This window comes from Notamacropus eugenii, chromosome 5, assembly GCF_028372415.1.
Source record: "Notamacropus eugenii isolate mMacEug1 chromosome 5, mMacEug1.pri_v2, whole genome shotgun sequence".
Taxonomy (NCBI): domain Eukaryota; kingdom Metazoa; phylum Chordata; class Mammalia; order Diprotodontia; family Macropodidae; genus Notamacropus; species Notamacropus eugenii.
The window spans coordinates 153,044,356-153,064,138 of NC_092876.1; the positions used below are offsets into that span (position 1 = coordinate 153,044,356).

The window sequence follows — 19,783 nt, forward strand, 5'->3', positions numbered from 1 at the left end:
AAGTAAAAATGATTCTATATGGTCCCTGTTCTAGAACTTGATCTGAACTAGGGCTTAAAATGGACACTTTGAAGAATTTTATGTCAGTTACCTTCCCAAAATTCACATGCTAAGATATTTACCATAAAAAAGAATACATATAAGAGGATGAAAACAGAAGAATGCTGTACAAATAATGATTGGGGGCATAAATAGACCATAATAAGATCTCTCATTTACCCTTACTTTATCTATGACTATAGTTAGACCAACAATAGATGACAGATCATTTCATCTTTTTTAATCTGTGATAATGCTATTTTTGGAGGCCATCTAGTCTAGTGCCCTCGTTTGACAGATGAGGAAACTGAGGATGAGAGAAGAGAAGTGACTTGGCCAACTTAAAGGGTAGCTAGTGGCAGAGCTAAGGATTCAACCTTAAGACTCTAGCTCCAAAATACAGCCCCTTTTCCAGTGCTCTGGGTTGCCACAGCAAACTATCCTGACCCTATTAAGCACTTTCCACAAAAAGCAAAAGACTGTTAAAAGCAACATGTACTTCTTACTGGTGCTGAAAATAGGGGGAGGCTAGGCCTTCCAGGAAAAGGAGTTAATATTCCCAACAGAGACTGCTTCTGTCTATAACTTTTCTAGAATCAGTTATCTGAGTTTCAAAATCCTGTTTAATGAAGGACTAAAGAGAACCAAGAATGAAATGATCCAAATGTCTTTAATGTTATTAACTTTGTAACCCAGAAAGTCATCTAGTAATAGAAATATAGCATGAATATAATAAACAATAAGATACATAATGCCAATAATAGCACTAATGATCATCAATTATTATTAATTTTTATAAAGCACTCTAAGGTTAACAAAGGACATTAAAATAGTATCATTTGTTATTTTCTTCTGTAACCAACATAAAATGTTAAATAAAAATAATTTATCTGAATATCTCTAATAAATAACTTCATATTTTTAATAGGAAATCTCATGGAAAGATGCTTACCTCTGGCTTCCTTTCTTGTAGCTTACTGTATTGCAAGTTTGCATTACCTATTTCATCCACAGTTTGAGGCATAACTGTTAATACTTCCATAGCATCAGTGACAAATGAATCAATTTCATGTAAATGAGCTGAGTGAATGAAAGATACATAGTAGAAATGCTAGTAACTCACAAAGCCTGAATTCAGCTAATTATGTTAACTATCTGACAATAATAAAGCTATATGAAATACATTACTTTAAAAACCATCATATACTCTCTCATCTATCAATATTTCAAAGAGGCATAATTAAAGAAATTATTTTTCAGAAATGACATAATATTTTGGTTGTTTAATAACTTAGTTATTGAAAGGAAAATATAATAAGTGCTTGTTGATTTTTTATTTGAATTAAATAAAAACCAAGATATAAGTTCAAATAACAAAGAATTTTAAATAATTCAAAAAAATGCTGAAAATTTCAATAAAACTTAAAACAGACTTTAATAACAAAAGACAAGGGCTATGTTCCATCAATCTTAACTAACCTCTTCAGTAAAAGTTAGGAACTGAACCATGGAATATGAGCATGACTTTACTCAAGATTGCAACAAAAAAGTCCTAACTTTCATAAACTTATGCATAACATATTAATATTTTCTCTTTCAGATTAGAAATTAATTCTTTGATGAACTTAAATTCTGGAATAATTTTTAAACAATCTATATGGCTCTTTCCAGTTAAATCTTGGCTTTTAATTATATCTCAGCACACTGACTTTCATAAAGATCAGACAAACATGTATACACTAAAAAAGTTAAAATAAAAAAGGTTTTACCCTGTATAGACTTTCTCAAAGATACAACAAGAACATCAAACAACTTCTGGATAAGATCATCAATCACAGTCTTCACAGGGTTGCAATTAATATTCAAACAATCTACTTTGACAGTGCTGAAAAATTCAAAATGATAGATTCTAAGATAAAGATTGATTAAAGGAAATAATCACATTACAACAATGCACAATAACAAATTTTAAAAATAAATCAGAAGCTTTGAACAGCTTTTAAGTAGCATAAGAATTCACATGGAAGAAAGACCTGACACAAAAAAATATTAAATTTTTGAGGGAGTAAAGTAAGCAGAACCAGGAAATAATATAAAAGACTACACTAACTGTAAGTAGAAATAACCAAATGAATGAAACTTAATCTCCCTAACTATAATAACCAACGCTGGCCCCAGAGAAGAGAGGATAAAATGCATTTTTCTCCCTTTACTGGAGTGATAGAAGACTACAGATATCCTATGTTACATATATAGTTAGACATAGTCGTTTTTATTTAGTTTTGCTAAACTCTTTTTTAAATCTTCTCTTTTTAAGAAATGCTTTGTAGGGGAGAAGGGAAAAATATATTCAAAAAATAAATGTGACAGAAAAAGGAGTATAAATAAAAATAAGATAAACTTTTAAGTACTGATTTTATTTTTTTTGGTCTCAGCTTAAGTGAAACTTCAAAAAGGAGTTATCAGCTAATTTTCTCCAGTAAACAGTGATCCCCTACAAGGGAAAATGACTTTAGATTACATGCACACATATCTGAAATATGAAATATATATTCATTTAACAAGTTATATACATATGTACATATTTATTCCTCATATTTCACCAGCTCAATGATACTCTTATCATTTTTCTTTGAACTTCCTTCATTGACGGTTACACTTTGCAGCTGAATAACACTGTAGAAAGTCAAAACTACTGTTAACTGGTTCCACTACCAACTGTTTAATCTCAACAGAGCCCTCAAAGTTATCCAGACTTTTTTTTATATCTTCCAAGGTTGGTTTCCCTTCTCTCAGGAGTTTTTCTGATTGAAATCTTTCCATTTTCCTTAAGCCCCCAGCACCACTCTCTATCTCAAGAGATTTGATTTACTACTTCATTGAAAAAAAAAAATCAGAACTGGGGCAGAGACAAGATTGCAGAGTAGAAGGACAAACCTGTAGAAGCTTCCCTCCATAGTTCAAAAACTACCTGTAAAAAATGACTCTAAACAAATTCTAGAGCAGCAGAAGCCACAAAATGACAGAGTGAGAGATTTCCAGCCCAAGACAGCCTGGAAGGCCAATAGGGAAGGTCTATCACACTGAGTGGAACACATCCCAGCCTTGGCCACAGCATGGCAGGGACAGGATGGGAATAGGCTTCAGGGGGCAGAATCCCTGACACCTGCTTGGTTCCCAGATTGCTCAACCTACAAACACTAAAGACAGCATCAAAGGACAGTGAGAAAGCTCTTTTATCTGCGTGAGAAGGGAACTGGGTCTGGTCCCACAGGCAGCAGTCACTGCAGCATCCATTATTAGAGCCCTCAGACTAAAGCCCCTGGGGGAATTGAGCAGCTGATGTGGATCTCAGCCTGAGTGGCTCTCCTGGGTTGAGAAAGAATGCTAGCATGGTGGAGGTGGAGGTGGTTGTGGAGAGGGAACCCTACTCACAGATCCTGGGCAGAATAGAGTGCTTGCGGTTGCTCACAGACAAGAGCACAAGCCAGGAGAGAAGTAAACTCCTCTCCCTTGATTGTGCCACCCTGGAGGAACTGAGAACTACAGGTCCCCAGAGAATACGTTCCTCTTGACAAAGGACCCAGAAGTTAAGTAATTGGCTAGAAAAATGCCCAAAAAAAGGAAAAAAAAATAAGATTAAAGAAGGCTACTTTCTTGGTGAACAGATATTTTCTTCCATCCTTTTGGATGAGGAAGAACAATACATACCATCAGAGGAAGACCTAAAAGTCAAAGTTTTTGCATCCAAAATCTCCAAAATAAATATGCAATGGTCTCAGGCCATGGAAGAGCTCAAAAAGGATTTCAAAAATCAAGTAAGAGAGGTGGAGAAAAAATTGGGAAGAGAAAAGAGAGTGATGGAAGAAAATCACGAAAAGCAAGTCAACAGCTTGCTAAAGGAGACCCCAAAAAATGTTGAAGAAAATAACACCTTTAAAAATAGGCTAACTCAACTGGCAAAAGACATCCAAAAATGTCAATATCTGCTTTAAAAAGCAGAATTAGTCAAGTGGAAAAGGAAGCTCAAAAGCTCACTGAAGAAAATAGTTCTTTAAAAATTAGAATAGAGCAGATGAAAGCTAATGACTTTATGACAAACCAAGTAATTACAAAACAAAACAAAAAGAATGAAAAAATAGAAGATAATGTGAAATACCTCATTGGAAAAACAACTGACCTGGAAAATAGATCCAGGAGAGACAATTTAAAAGTTGTGGAGCTACCTGAAAGCCATGATCAAAAAGAGAGCCTAACATCACCTTTCATGAAATTAAGGAAAACTGCCCTGATATTCTAGAACTAGAGGGTAAAATAAATATTGAAAGAATCCACCAATCACCTCCTGAAAGAGATCCAAAAAGAGAAACGCCTAGGAATATTATAGCCAAATTCCAGAGTTCCCAGGTCAAGCAGAAAATATTGCAAGCAGCTAGAAAGAAACAATTAGAGTATTGTGGAAATACAATCAGGATAACACAAGATCTAACAGCTTCTACATTAAGGGACTGAAGGGCTTGGAATATGATATTCCAGAAGTCAAAAGAACTAGGATTAAAACCAAGAATCACCTACCCAGCAAAACTGAGTATAATACATCAGGGGAAAAATGGTCATTCAATGAAATAGAGGACTTTCAAGCATTGTTGAGGAAAAGACCAGAGCTGAATAGAAAATCTGACTTTCAAACCCAAGAATCAAGGGAAGCACGAAAAGGTAAACAGGAAAGGGAAATCATAAGGGACTTACTAAAGTTCAACTCCTTACATTCCTACATAGAAAGAAAATATTTGTAACTCTTGAAACCTTTCTCAGTATTTGGGTAGTTGGAGGAATTACACACACACACACACACACACACACACACACAGCACACAGCACACAGCACACAGCACAGCACAGGGTGAGTTGAATAGGAAGGGATGATATCTCAAAAAATAAAATCAAGGGGTGAGAGAGGAATATATTGGGAGGAGAAAGGGAGAAATGGAATGAGGCAGGTTACCTCTCATGAAAGAGGCAAGAAAAAGTTTTTTCAAAGGAGGGGAAAATGGGGGAGATGGAGAGGGAAAAAGTGAAGCTTACTCTCATCATATTTGGCTTAAGGAGGGAATAACATGCACATTCAATTGGGTATGAAAATCTATCTTACACTACAGGGAAGCAGGGGAGAAGGGGATAAGTGGAGTGGGAGGATGATAGAAGAGAGGACAAATGGGAGGAGGGAGTAATTAGAAGTAAACACTTTTGGGGAGGGACAAGTTCAAAAGAGAGAATAGAATAAATGGGGGGCAGAATAGGTTGGAGGGAAATACAGTTAGTCTTACACAACATTACTATTATGGAAGTCTTTTTCAAAACTACATATATATAGCCTATATTGAATTGCCTGCCTTCTCAGTGGGGATGGGTAGGGAGGGAAAAAGGGAGAGAAATTGGAACTCAAAGTTTTAGGAAAGAAGGTTGAGAACTGTTTTTGCGTGCAACCTGGAAATAAGAAATACAGGCAATGGGGTACAGAAATCTGTTTTGCCCTACAAGAAAGGAGAGAAGATGGGGATAAGGGGAGGGAGGAGTGTGATAGAAGGGAGGGAAGATTGGGGGAAGGGCTAATCAGAATGCATGACATTTTGGTGTGGGGGGAGGGGAGAGATGGGGAGAAAATTTGGAACTTATAATTTTGTGGAAATGAATGTTGAAAACTAAAAATAAATAAACAATAAAATGTGTCTTAGGTTTTTCTGGTGCCTAGAAGACAACTAGTCATATAATCATAATCTGATATTTCTGCCTAATTATTTTTCTTTGTTACAAAGAAGGGTCTGGAGCAGGAAGAGAGAAGGAGCTCTAGAAATAACTAATATAAAGACAAAAGGAATCAATAAATTTTTTGAAGATGAAAAGAAAGAAAAAAATCAGAACTATCATAAACTCCCACTTCTCTCTTCCACATCTCAAAACCACTCTACATTGGCCTGTCTCTTTCTTTGCTCTAGTCTTGGATGAAAAAAGCATCCCTTCTCCTTGCCAAGAACAGCCTCCTCCGGGGCAGCTAGATGGCGCAGCGAATAGAACACTAGTGCTGGATTCAAGAGATCCTGAGTTCAAATTTGACCTAAGACACCTGACACTTACTAGCTGTGTGACCTTGGGCAAGTCACTTAACCCCAAATGCCCTGCCATTCCCCTCCCTGAAAAACAAACAAAAAAGAACAGCCTCCTCTATATTTGTGTCCCTGACTGAAATACCTTTTGGATATCCCAGGAATGTGCTTCTGCAATCTCTCTCTGTCTGTCTCTCATATTCCATCTTCCCTTATCGATAGATTCTTTCGCCATTGACAAGTATGCTCAGGTTTCCCTTCTCCTTATTTTTTCCTTGACCTCTTGATCCTTTTTCAATACTGTCCTATATCTCTTCTCCCTTTCACAGTCTAATTCTGACCTACACTTACAATCTTTCTTATCTCATCTTACTCGTTTGTCAGTACTTTGCAATTTGACTCCGAAAACTACCACTCAATTAAAACTGATTTCTCCAAGATTATCAACTGTTAAAGGTGATTGCTTTTTCTTAGTCTTCATCTTAGATGACTTCTTTGTAGTTTATAAGAATCAACAATTTCTTCTTGTTACATATGCTTTCTTCTACTGACTTCTGTGACACCTCTCTCCTGATTTTCTTTCCATCAGTCTAACCACTCTATCTCAGTCTCCTTTGTTGTATCATCTTCTATATCCCACAGCCTTAGCATGAATCCATCTCTCCTCTTTCTATACTGTCCTTTAACAAAATTCTATTATCAACTCTAAGCAGTTAACTCCCATGTCATATCATAATTTCTCTGGAATTCTAATCCAGCACCTTAACTACCTGTTGGGCATCTCCATTTGGATATTCCATCTCCATCTCAAAATCAACCCGTCTAAAAGAAGTAATTATCTTTGCCCCATAACTTACCTATCTTCATATTTTGGCAAAAGAAACAAGCAAGCACTTCTCTAGAAACCTCTTTCCAAAATAACATCATATTACTAAATAATACTTTTCTAGTCAAAGCTGTTTAAATATATTTAAATGTATTATCTCCATTCCAAATGTATTTAAATGTATTATTGTTTAGCACATATTTTTTTTCCAAGAAAAGCATCAAGAAGTTAAAAATATCTATTAATTATATTTAAAGCATTCCTCTTTACTACCAATCTAGTAACACTGTGAGGAAGATAGGTGGCTTAGTGAATAGAGCACTGGGCAAACCTGGGACAACCTGGTCTTGTTGATAAAACCTGCTTACTTATTTAAATGTTTAAATAATCATTTCTTTTACTAATATGTTCTTGACTCTTTTGTCAGGAATTAAAGTTAACCTCACCGTCTATATTTGCAAACTTTGTTCTTTTCTCTTTTTTAAAAACCAGGTCATTTGCCTTTTCCAGTCTTCTGCGACCACTATTCTTCTCCATGATGCTTCAAAAATCACTAACAATGAGTCAGCATTCACGTTCTGACTTTTTCAGTACCCTATGATACAAGACCAGCTGACATGAATTCATCAAGGGCAATTATGTGCTCTTTCACTACTGACTTAAGGTCCCTCATTAGCCATTTCGTTCCTTTTCCAGTCCAAAGACCATTCTCTTAGAAATCTAAAGCAAACTAAGAACTGAATAGCTCTGTCTTCTTTCTCTTTTCAATTAGCTTCATCCCATTTACTCCAAGTGGCTCTAACTAACCTTTCCTGAATTCTCTTTTCCCCAAAAGAGCTTTAAAAAATGGCCTTTTTGCAATCTTTAACATTCCTCTTTAAATTCATTCCATTAGGATAACACGATTCTTTCACAAATTTTCATATTAATCAAGCTCTATGATATGAAGTCACAATTTCTCAGATCTTCAGTTCCATCATTTGAAATCCGAATAGTCATTATTGCATTATACATTTTATAATATTATTGTGAAGAAAGCACTTTGTCAACCTTAAAAGTTTGATGTAAATATGATTCATGATTATTGTTTGACAGAGACATACAGTATGTCTAGATTGCAGGAAGGCATCTAACAAAGCCTCTCATGGTATCCCTATAGAGACATGGACAAAACTAGGTAGATACAGAACTAAATAAATGAATGTCACCCAAAGATTGTTAAATTAATGGACTAATATCAGCCTTGATGAAGATCTACTGTAGCATGCCATAAGTCTTTTCCCCAGATCTTGCTTTGTTATATTTTTCATCCATTATTTAGATGTTATCTCTATAGCACTCAGCTATATAACCAAACCAATAAACATTATATCCACATCTATGGATATGTGGATATCCACTTCTAACTAAAGAAGTTATCAACCAATTTTCTCCAGTAAATAGTGATTCCCCACAGGGGAAAATTACTTAATATGAAATATATATTCATTTAACAAATCATATATACATATATTTATTTAATAAATTGTGGATATATAAGTGTATACATATATATACATACATTATATACATATATGTATATATGAATAACACTGGAGAAAGTCAACACTGCTATGTTAACTGGTTCCATTACAAACTGATGTTATCTAATCTCAACAGAGCCCCCAAAGTTATCCAGATTTTTTTTACATCTTCTAAGGTTGGTTTCCCTTCTCTCAGGAGTTTTTCTGATGTAAATGTTCCCAGTTCTCAAATTTATAGTTAATATGGAACTAGAAGAATGATTAATATATTGAATTAGAATGGGGGGGGGGAATCTCTCAATGGCTTCAAAAAAGAATTGATAGATGAAAATAGTATTGAGAAATTCAAACTCTTCCACTTAGGTTAAAAAAATTCACTTTACAGTTAAAAGTTTGGAAGAAATATAACATGGCTAAATAGTAGTTCATGTCAAAATTAAAAAATTGCAGGTTTTAGTAGATATGCTAATATGTATTAGTAGTATAACTTTGCTGCTAAAAATGCTATTGCAATCTTGGGCAGTACCAATAGAAGCACACCGTTCAGAAGAGGGAGGTGATTACTTCATTGCCCTGGCCAGAGAAGATAACAGTTCTGGGTGGCAAAACTGGACTCATCCACAGAAATGCAACCACAATGGTGAAAGAAAAGAAACTTGTCATGTGAGAACTGCATACTATCATTATCCCCACTTTAAATTTGGGAAACTGAGGCAGGGGCTATGTGATTTGCCCAGGGTCACATAGCTACTAAGTATCTAAGACTGTATTTGAACTCAGGTTATCTTGACTCCAGGCACAGTGCTTTATCCACTGAGCCAACAATTAGAGCTATCAAAAAATAGGATGGATTTTCCATGCAAGTAGTGGGTTTCCTCTCATTGGAGGTCTTCCAGCAAAGGATGGAGGGACTCTTCAGGTAGGCGGTAGTGAGGATTCTTTTTCAGGTAATAGATAGGACTATATATGACGGCAGAGAGCCATTCCAAACGTGAAATCCTATGATTCTACAAACATGGTAACTATCTGCAAATATTTTAAGATTAATAGGTAAAAGTGATTACACAGTTTTATTCAGCTCCAAAGGGCAGACTTAGGATTAAGTGGCAGAAGTTTCAGGAAGACAGATGTGTACTTAATGTAACCTCCAATTAATTACAATTGTATGAAAATGAAGTGGAATAGTCTGCCTTGTTTGCAAAGTAAGGTTCTCCTAAGTAGAAATATTCAATAAGGGCTAAATTTAACTCTGCTCTGGAATTTTAGTAAAGATTAATTTCAGGTAAGGGGGTAGAAGAGATGACCACTAAGGTCTTTTCACAGCTCCAAATTCTGATTACATAGTGCTATGAAGAAAATACACTTTTACCACTCAAAAATGCATTTAATATTTTTGTTTATAATAAGACAGTTTTTATGTGAGTAGAAAGCCCATTTTGAAAATAAGTCAACAAATATGCCCTCAAATTTTCAGTAGAAGCAAAGGCCAATAATTTAACTTCCCCATAGTATATACAAAAGGATAATGAGTCACAAAGGATGAAAATAGAGCAGAAGGGAAAAGAGAGGTGGAGAGTGGCCAATATTTCTATTTCCTTCACCATAGAAAGTTACAGGAACAGGGAAGAAAGGAAGTTATCTTATTGCTTTCTTTAGTTTTCAGGACATAACTAGGTGCTGAGAGGACAGTCCATTTAGATAAACTAAATTACAAATTAGTTAATTTTGAAGAAAGACTGTGATTCCAAAAGGTGCCAAATTTGATGGAAATTCTGATGCTCAGCAGAGCTGAAATGAGATATATCAAGAAAGAAGTTCATAAAAATCTCTTAATCAGAAAAAGAAATGATAACTAAAGTTGCTCACTAACCTTTAAGGAATATCAACGAATTAGTATGAAGAATATATTTAGAATGTTAGTTTTTCCTATTCTGAGAACAGAATTTTGTGTTCATTTCAAATATTTACTCCAGGTAATAGTTGTAGGAACTGGTTATCTAACTTGTACAGATTTATTCTAGGAATAAGTTTATTTTCTTAGAAAGCAATATCATACTCTCAATAAAGCAGACTAACAGGAAAGGTTATGCAGTAGAAAAAGCATGGGTTTGGAATCATAGGTCTTAACTTCAAATCTCAGCTCTGCCACTTAAGACATCTGAGTCAGTCAGTAAACAGTACTAAGCAAGCTACAATGCTAATTCTTGGCAATACACTAAGAAAAGCAAAACCAATTTTTTCATTCTAAGGATTCACATTGTAATGAAGGAGGCAAAATGTAAATAATTATGTACATAAATGGTGTATTCAAAGGGAATGCAGTGGCAGGTTGGGAGTGGGAAGGGCAGGAAGAGAAAGGGAAGACTAAGAAATGCCTCCTGGAGAAAGTGGGAATTGAACTGAGTCTTGAAGGAAACCAGGGACTGTTAAAGGTGGCCTTGAGGATGGTTTTCTAGGCAAGGGAAAGGCATACAAAGACAGAGAGTGGGGATACAGTGTCCTATTTGAGAAACTAAGAGTAGGCCAAAGCAGCAAGGTCATGAGTATGTAAAGTATTTGAAAATTAAGAAATACTGGAAGGGACCAGGTTACCAAAGATTCTGACATATCAAATGAAGAACTTTATTTAATTCTAAAGGTAATCTAAAGGTAATAAAGAGTTGCTGGAGTTTATCAAGCAGGGGGGTGTCACAGTCAGACCTAATACACTGTGGCAGCTGGGCAGAGGACGGACTAGAGTAGAAAAGGACGAGTCAGGGAAATCAATCAAAATGCTCTTATCATATTTCAAGGAAAAGCTATTGAGGGCCTGTCGTAGAATAATGGCTATATGAGTAGAGTAAAGGGGACATAAACAAAAGACGTTGTAAAGGTAGAAAATTATAGGATTCGTCACAGATTGGCTATTTACAAGCCTGGGTGACTGGGAGGATGGTGGTACCCTTAGAAATAATAAGAATATTGGGAAGAGGGGTGGGTCTGGGAGGAAAGATAATGAGCTCTGTTTTGGACCAGTTGAGTTTCAGATGTGAGACTAGAGGACAAGAAAGAGACTAAGGCTGGATATATAGACCTAGGAGTTATCTATATAGAAGATAAATAAATCCAAAGAAACTTATAACCTCATGAACCAAGACAAACAACAAAATGGAACCTAGGAAAAAGAGTTAGGAGGACACCCACATTTAGTAGGCATGACAATGGATAGATATAGCAAAGTAGACTGAGGAGGGAACAGGGCACTGTAATATTAATGGGAGAGTTAAAGATCTTCCCCACCCATTAATGGGCCTGCTCATTAAGAAAAGCTTGATAAGGGGAGGCCCACACCTTTTGTTTATCTCTAATGCCCAGGTTGTTGAAGGTCGTGATGCCCTCTATCTCTGAAAAGTGTATATATACTCTGGGGTGAGGTTTACTCTTTGGAAGTGTTTTTTTGGGCTGGACAACCATGAAGGAGTACCACGCCCCTCCCCCTTTCTCTCTCTGGTAACTCTGTATGTACTGATTATGGTCAGACAGCTGGAAGCCCTGTCTGTTGATGTTTATTTGTTTATATTTTCTTTGAAGTACAGAGTGCTGACTTTTCCCCTGGAACTAAGTAAAAGAATGATGCATATGGTTGATTACAGTAGATGGCTGACTCTTCAAAAGTTGCCTTTCCTTTTAGAAAAGCAGATCTAAGTACCTGTACAGCAGGCTTTCTTGTGTCAGGGTCCTTGCTGATATAGACATTCAGGAGAGAACAGGATATTCGCAAGGAGAAGATGACTGACACAGTCAAAGGCTGCAGAAAGGTCAAGCAGTATAAAGATTGAAAAAAAGTCATTAATTTTGACAATTAAAAGAGCACTGGAAACTGTGGAGATGGTAGTTTCAGTTGAACAATAAATGAGGTCAGAGGCAGAAGGCTTGATGTAAAATAGATAAAAGAAAAGAGAGGTACCTAATGGAGATGGTTTAGTCAAGGAAAGATATCAAACAACAGCTAGTGGCCATTGTTAGATCAAGTAAAAGCTTTTTTTAACAATGAAGAGGAGAGTGTTTGTAGGCAAAAAGGAAGAAGCCAGCAGATAAAAGTTGAAAACTACAAAGTAGAAATGTTGAGGAAGTGATCTTCAGAAGACAGGATGGAATGGGATCAACTGTGTAAGTGAAGATGACGAGGTTGTGGGGTGATAGTGGACCCCAAGATACCAACAGTCTGGGTTGTGCTCAAATGAATTTGACTCAAGCTTTCTTAAAGCCAAAGAAAACAAAGTTTATTAAAGATTCACCAAATTGGGATGCCTCTTAAGGAGCCTAAGCATTTGTAACGCTTGTATTCACAAGCGGGCCAGATAGAAGCTCAGCTAGACAGAGTCTGAGCTGGATTGAATCTGAGCACCTTCATGGAGGCAAGATGGAACTTAAATATAGACAAGAGTATAGGAGGGATCTGGGGGGGGGGGGGGGGGCCTGGTAGTCCAGGGTGATGGGAGGAGGGGTTTAGGAAGGGTCTTGAGAAGAAGTCCAAGGAGGGAATCCAAGGAGAGTCAATGGCTGGAAACAGCTGGAGGCTATCAGGAGATATCAGAAAATGGACGGTTTAAGTGGGAAGCCAAAGCTCTTGATAGGGACAGTATGGGAATTAATACAGATCTTGATGAGCTTCCAGAGACTGCCTGAACAAATGGGAAGATTAGATTTGAGTAAGATAGGCCAGATTAAGTGGGAAGATTCAAGGGGAGCTCAAGGAGGCTCCCAGAGTCTAAAACCCATCAAAGGGAGTTGCCTTGGTAAGGAGAAGGGCCACTTCTCCACATGAGAGGGAGTGACACAGTTAAGTTATTTAACCTTTCTAGCCCTGTTTCCTCATTTGTTTAAAAGAGGGAGTTGTGGTAGATGACTTCAAAGGTTCCCTGCTGCTCTAAATCATTTGGAGGCAATTCTTGAGTATCAATTCTTGAGTATCATTAAGATGAAACTGAGCCATCTAGTAGCAACATACAGTAATTTCACATAGGGGATTCCTGAAGCCCAAAGAAATTGCATGCAGTAGATAGGTGTATCTAACTAATAAAAGATATATATACAGTGATGTTATCACAACACAGTGATTATAATCACAGTGCCTGATACTCAAATTTGTACATGAAAGATGCTCAATTAATGTAGATGAATGACTAATATACATCTTTCAAGGGTTGGTAAAGTGGAAAGACCACAGGACTTGGGAGTTGGAGGACCTCATTTTTAAATCCTTATTCTATCAGCAGATAGCTGTGTGATCTTGAGTAAGTCACTCCACCATTTGGATTTCAGTTTCTCTAACTATAAAACAAAAAGTTAAAGAATATGGGCAAATGGTTTTATAAAACATTGTAAACTATTGATATTATATAAAAACGTGCTTCAAATCATTTATAATTAGAAAATACAAATCAAAACACCTAACATTGCACTTCAGACTCAGCAAATTGGCAAAGGTGTTAAAAATATTCAATAGTAGAGGAGATGATGGAAAGCAGACGTATAAATACACTGTTAATGGAACTGTAAATTGGTCCATTTATGCAAGAAATATGCAAAGTGACTGTAACACTTATACCTGTTGACTCAGTACTCCTACTACTAGGCACACAGATGTTAAAGATTTAAGGATCCAATAAATATTAGAACTATTGGTAGCAAGGAACTAGAAACAAAATAGGTAACTTCAATAGAGGAATGAGTAAAAAAACTATAGCATATAAACATAATAGAATATTATTGTTCGGCAAAAATGATTAATGTCAAATTCAGAGAAACATAGGAAAGGCTTTCTTATAATTCTCTTTTTAAAAAATGTTTATTTATATTTAGTTTTCAACACTCATTTCCACAAAATTTTAAGTTCCAAATTTTCTCTCCATCTCTCCCCTCCCCCAACCCAAAACGTGGTGCATTCTGATTACCCCTTCTCCCAAATTGCCCTCCCTTCTATCACACCCCTCCCTTCCCTTATCCCCACCTTCTCTCATCTTCTAGGAAGAGATAAATTTCTATACCCCATTACTCATATTCCTTATTTCCCAGTTGTATGCAAAAACAATTCTCAACATTCATTCCTAAAACTGAGTTCCAACTTTCTCTCCTTTCCTCCTTCCCCACTCATCCCCACTGAGAAGGCAAGCAATTCAATACAGGCTATGCATGTGTAGTTATGCAAGACTTCCATAACAGTCATGTTGTGTAAGACTAACTGTATTTCCCTCCATCCTATCCTGGCCCCATTTATTCTATTCTCTCTTTTGAAATTGTCTCTCCCCAAAAGTGTTTACTTCTTATTACTCCCTCCTCCCATTTGCCCCCCCTTCCATCATTTCTCCCACCCTGCTTATCCCCTTCTCACCTACATTCCTGTAGTGTAAGATATTTTCATACCCAATTGAATGTGCATGTTATTCCCTCCTTAAGCCAAATGTGATGAGATCAAACTTCACTTTTTCCCTCTCATCTCCCCCATTTTTCCCTCCATTGAAAAAGCTTTTTCTTTCCTCTTTCATGAGAGACAACCTGCCCCATTCCATTTCTCCCTTTCTCCTCCCAATATATTCCTCTCTCACCCCTTGATTTTATTTTTTTAGATATCATCCCTTCCTATTCAACTCACCCTGTGCTGTGCTGTGTGTGTGTGTGTGTGTGTGTGTGTGTGTGTGTGTGTGTATGTATAACCCCTCCAACTACCCAAATACTGAGAATAGTTTCAAGAGTTACAAATACTGTCTTTCCATGTAGGGATGTAAACAGTTCAACTTTAGTCAGTCCCTTATGACTTCTCTTTGCTGTTTACCTTTTCATGCTTCTCTTCATTCTTGTGTTTGGAAGTCAAATTTTCTTTTCAGCTCTGGTCTTTTCATCAAGAATGCTTGAAAGTCCTCTATTTCATTGAATGACCATTTTTCCCCTGATGTATTATACTCAGTTTTGCTGGGTAGGTGATTCTTGGTTTTAATCCTAGTTCTTTTGACTTCTGGAATATCATACTCCAAGCCCTTCAGTCCCTTAATGTAGAAGCTGTTAGATCTTGTGTTATCCTGATTGTATTTCCACAATATTCTAATTGTTTCTTTCTAGCTGCTTGCAATACTTTCTCCTTGACCTGGGAACTCTGGAATTTGGCTGCAATATTCCTAGGAGTTTCTCTTTTTGGATCTCTTTCAGGAGGTGACTGGTAGATTCCTTGAATACTTATTTTGCCCTCTGGTTCTAGAATATCAGGGGAGTTTTCTTTAATAATTTCATGAAAGATAATGTCTAGGCTCTTTTTTTGATCGTGGCTTTCAGGTAGCTCCACAATTTTTAAATTGTCTCTCCTGGATCTATTTTCCAGATCAGTTGTTTTTTCCAATGAGGCATTTCACAACATCTTCTATTTTTTCATTCTTTTGCTTTTGTTTTGTAATTTCTTGGTTTGTCACAAAGTCATTAGTTTTCATCTACTCCATTCTAATTTTTAAAGAACCATTTTCTTCAGTGAGCTTTTGAGCCTCTTTTTCCACTTGACTAATTCTGCTTTTTAAAGCATTCTTCTCCTCATTGACTTTTTGAATCTCTTTTGCCAGTTGAGTTAGCCTATTTTTAAAGGTATTATTTTCTTCAGCATTTTTTGGGGTCTCCTTTAGCAAGCTTTTGACTCACTTTTCATGATTTTCTTGCATCATTCCCTTTTCTCTTCCCAATTTCTCATCTACCTTTCTGACTTGATTTTTGAAATCCTTTTTGAGCTTTTCTATGGCCTGAGACCATTGCATATTTATTTTGGAGGCCTCTGATGGTAAGCACTGTTCTTACTCATCCAAAGGATGGAAGAAAATACCTGTTCACCAATAAAGTAACCTTCTATAGTCTTATTTTTTTCCCCTTTTTTGGACATTTTCCCAGTCAGTTACTTGACTTTTGAGGCCTTTGTCAAGAGGGGAGTGTACTCTAGGGACTTGAAGTTCTCAGTTCTTCCAAGGTGGCACAATCTCTACTGGCCTGCACTCTGGTCTGGGAGATACCAAAGCTTTTCTGCCCAGGATCTGCAAGAATTCCCTTTCTAGAGCCTCCATTAACTCCAACATGCCAGTCATCACTCTTCCTCATCCCTTGGCTGCCACTCAAGGCTGAGACCCAGATCAGGCTCAATCCCCCCAGGGGCTTTAGGCGAAGGGCTCCAAAAACGGACGCTGCTGCTGCTACTGCTGCTTCAGCTGCCACCACTGCTGCTGCGGCCCACCACTGGGACTCAGGGAGGACCCTACTCCTTTCTCACCCAGGTGAAAAAGCCTACTCATTGACATTTGAAGCTTTCTTTGGTGTTTGTGAGAACTGCTGCTGATACTGGGGGTTCTGCCCCTGAGACCTGTTCTGGTTCTTTCCTGCCAGTGTCACGTGGCCAGGGCTGGGCTGGGCTCCATGGGCTGTGCTCTGCTCTGTGCCCCATGCTATAGACCTTTCCTGTCAGCCTTCCAAACTACCTTGAGCTGGAAATCTCTTTCACTCTGTTGTTTTGTGGCTTCTGCCGCTCCAGAATTTGTTTACAGAGTCATTTTTTACAGGTATTTTATGGGCTGTGGGGGAAGAGCTAGAGGATGTGTGTCTTTCTACTCCACCATCTTGGCTCCTCCCCCCATAATTCTTTTTTTTTAAAAAATATTGCCAATTTTTCTTTGCTATAAATATCAATCACATGGTATGAAGTGCACTGGAATTAGGTTGGTTTTCCCTAAAAAGATTTTCAACACAAAAGACTTAATTCTTTATTTCTGAAATAATCGATATGTAAGTAATTCAACTTTACAGTTTTTTGGTACATGAAAAGTACTAAAGAGAGTCTCTCATAGTAGAGCCCTAAGAGGTATCAAGGAAAAGAGGAGGTTCTTGGGCCTGCTTTTAAATCACCTTTTGTCTTGTTCCTTCCTTAGACCCCCAATACCCATAGACGCTCCATGGGAGCTTGAGTGCCTTGGGCTGAAGCAATTCCCCTCCACACCAGAAGCAAGGAAGAGGAGGTTTCTTTCTTCCTACCACCCCACTTAAGACGAGGCCAAAAATTCGTGAGGTAGGAGAGAAGCAACAAACTTCTATTAGTATGATTTCATCACACTATTCCCAAGGTAAAGAATTTACAGTAACAAAGTAAATGTTCATTGATTGGAGAATGGCTAATTAAGTTAGGGTGCAGAATGCAATGGAATATTACTGTGCTATAAGAAGTGATGAATATGCAGAAGACAGAGAAGCATGGAAAGACTTAACATGCACTGATGATGCAGAGTGAAGAAAGTAGAGCTGAGCAAACAATATACATGACTACAACAACATGAACAGAAAGAACAGTGAGTGCAAAATAAATGAAAGTGAATGTTGCTGAATTACAAAGAAATAGGATAGCCCCAGAGATATGAAAAGGTACCTTCCCACACTCCTCTACACTGGTTGATGATCCAGAGCTGTGTAACAGGACACATATTTTCAAACTTTTTTGATGTACTGATTGGCTTTGCTGCTTTTTTTACTCTTATTTTTTTTGAAATATCATTTGTTTCTTCTATAAAACATGACTAACATGAAAATATGTTTAATAGAAATGTATATGTAGAACCTACATCAGATTACAGGCCATATTGGGGAGGGAGAAAGGGGGGAAGGAAGGGAGAAAATATAAAACTGTATAAAAATGTAAATGTAAAAAGTAAAAAAATTGTAAAATGGAAGTGAACGTTGAAACTTAAAAATAAATAAATTAACTACAAATAAATGAAAGAATGAATGAATGAAATATTATTTGTTATGACCAGCCTCTAAACTGTGGGTGGCCAGAGCCAAACAAATACAGCAGGCTAGAGACAGGAGTGTCAGGACACAAAACAGAAGTTTAATTAATTTCAGAGTAAGAAAAATGACATATGCAAACAGAAGCCCCCTTTCCTAAGAAGGAGGGCTTAACATGCTGGACTAAAGGCAAGTCTTATAAAAATCCTAGGCTGAGTCACGATACAATGCTTTTTAGATCCTGAATTACTGTTCCTGAGGACCTGTGGGAACAGTATTGTCTCAAGTCTTGGGGGTCTCATGCCCACCCTGGGGAGCACAGAAGCAGAGTTCTATGACAGGAACAGGAGCATAGCGCCTGTCAATGACAGGCATTAGAGATTGTGGATATGTGATGGATGGCCCTCGAGAAACAGAGGGAGCTAAATCCCTCAGTGAACCCCTGGTACTGAGTCCAGGCAATACATTTTTCCAGAGGGTGATATCATCTAGAGTAGAAAGGATTACTGTTATGCCAACCTCAGGGCACAACCTGCTTACTGGGTCTTAGCTCAGGGAAACAAACTACCTACAAAATATTTTGACAGTTATATAGGATGGCTCTCTGGGAGGACAGAAGGAGAGAAATACAAGGAAAAATTTAAGTAATGTAAAAATGAAAGATAAAAATAATTCATTTTTAAAGGAATGTAAAATTAATCTCTTATACAAATTTCTGTACCTTGGAAGTCGTTCCACTTCTTTCCCTTTCACTTTGAGGGCTTTAAAATTTTTCTCCCAATCATGTACAGTGAAAAGATTCTTTTCCACAAGAGCCTCCATATCTAGTTGTCCAATGACAACCCATTCCTTTAAAAAGATAAAAAGAGCATTATGATTTCAAAATAAGAAATATTGTTAGTTCATATTTAAAAGCCTAGAATATATCTATATGATCACTGGAAATATGGCCATTGTAAAATGATGAACTGACAATTCATAAATGCAACATATATTCTAATCACAGCCCTGTTACTGACTAGTAAACACTTCCTAAAGCCACACATGACCTTAGGAAAGTCACTTTTAATCTCTAAGAATTCAAGTTTTGTCCACTATAGATGAGACTAACTAACTGAAAATGCTATTAATTAGTCCATAGTTTAAACCATGATTCTTGGAACTTTTATTAAATTTCTGCTGATCCAGTCTTAAGGAAAAGAAGATTTTCATATTTAAAACTGCCTTTTCATCCTAGAAATTCCCTTATCCCTTGTGGTCTTCTCACCCTGGAACATCCCTCCTATCCTGAGGCCCCCTTCTCCCACTGACTAATTCCTCCCAGTGTTTCCAGTTTGAGGAAGAGCCAAAGTAAACCAGTCACACTTCTTCCCCTAGATCTGCTTATGATTCTCTGGATATCAGTATCATGCTCCCTTCACAGATATTTCAAATAGCCTCTACTTTTCAGTTTTCTTTGATGTGTTGTTTTTCTCCCATTAGAATATAAACTCCTTGAGGGAAGGACTATT

General features: G+C 37.0%; 1 protein-coding gene across 7 annotated transcripts in view; it reads right to left on the reverse strand.

Moving 5' to 3' along the window:
* Positions 1-19,783, reverse strand: part of DYNC2H1 (dynein cytoplasmic 2 heavy chain 1) — a 413,209-nt gene that overhangs the window by 328,718 nt on the left and 64,708 nt on the right. For all 7 annotated transcript variants that reach the window (XM_072611238.1, XM_072611237.1, XM_072611242.1 and 4 more), the window contains 3 exons: positions 18,994-19,121; positions 1,809-1,924; positions 992-1,119 (listed from right to left, as the gene is read on the reverse strand). In XM_072611238.1, coding sequence (XP_072467339.1) covers positions 992-1,119; positions 1,809-1,924; positions 18,994-19,121 — 372 coding nt within the window. The remainder of the gene's footprint in view (positions 1-991; positions 1,120-1,808; positions 1,925-18,993; positions 19,122-19,783) is intronic.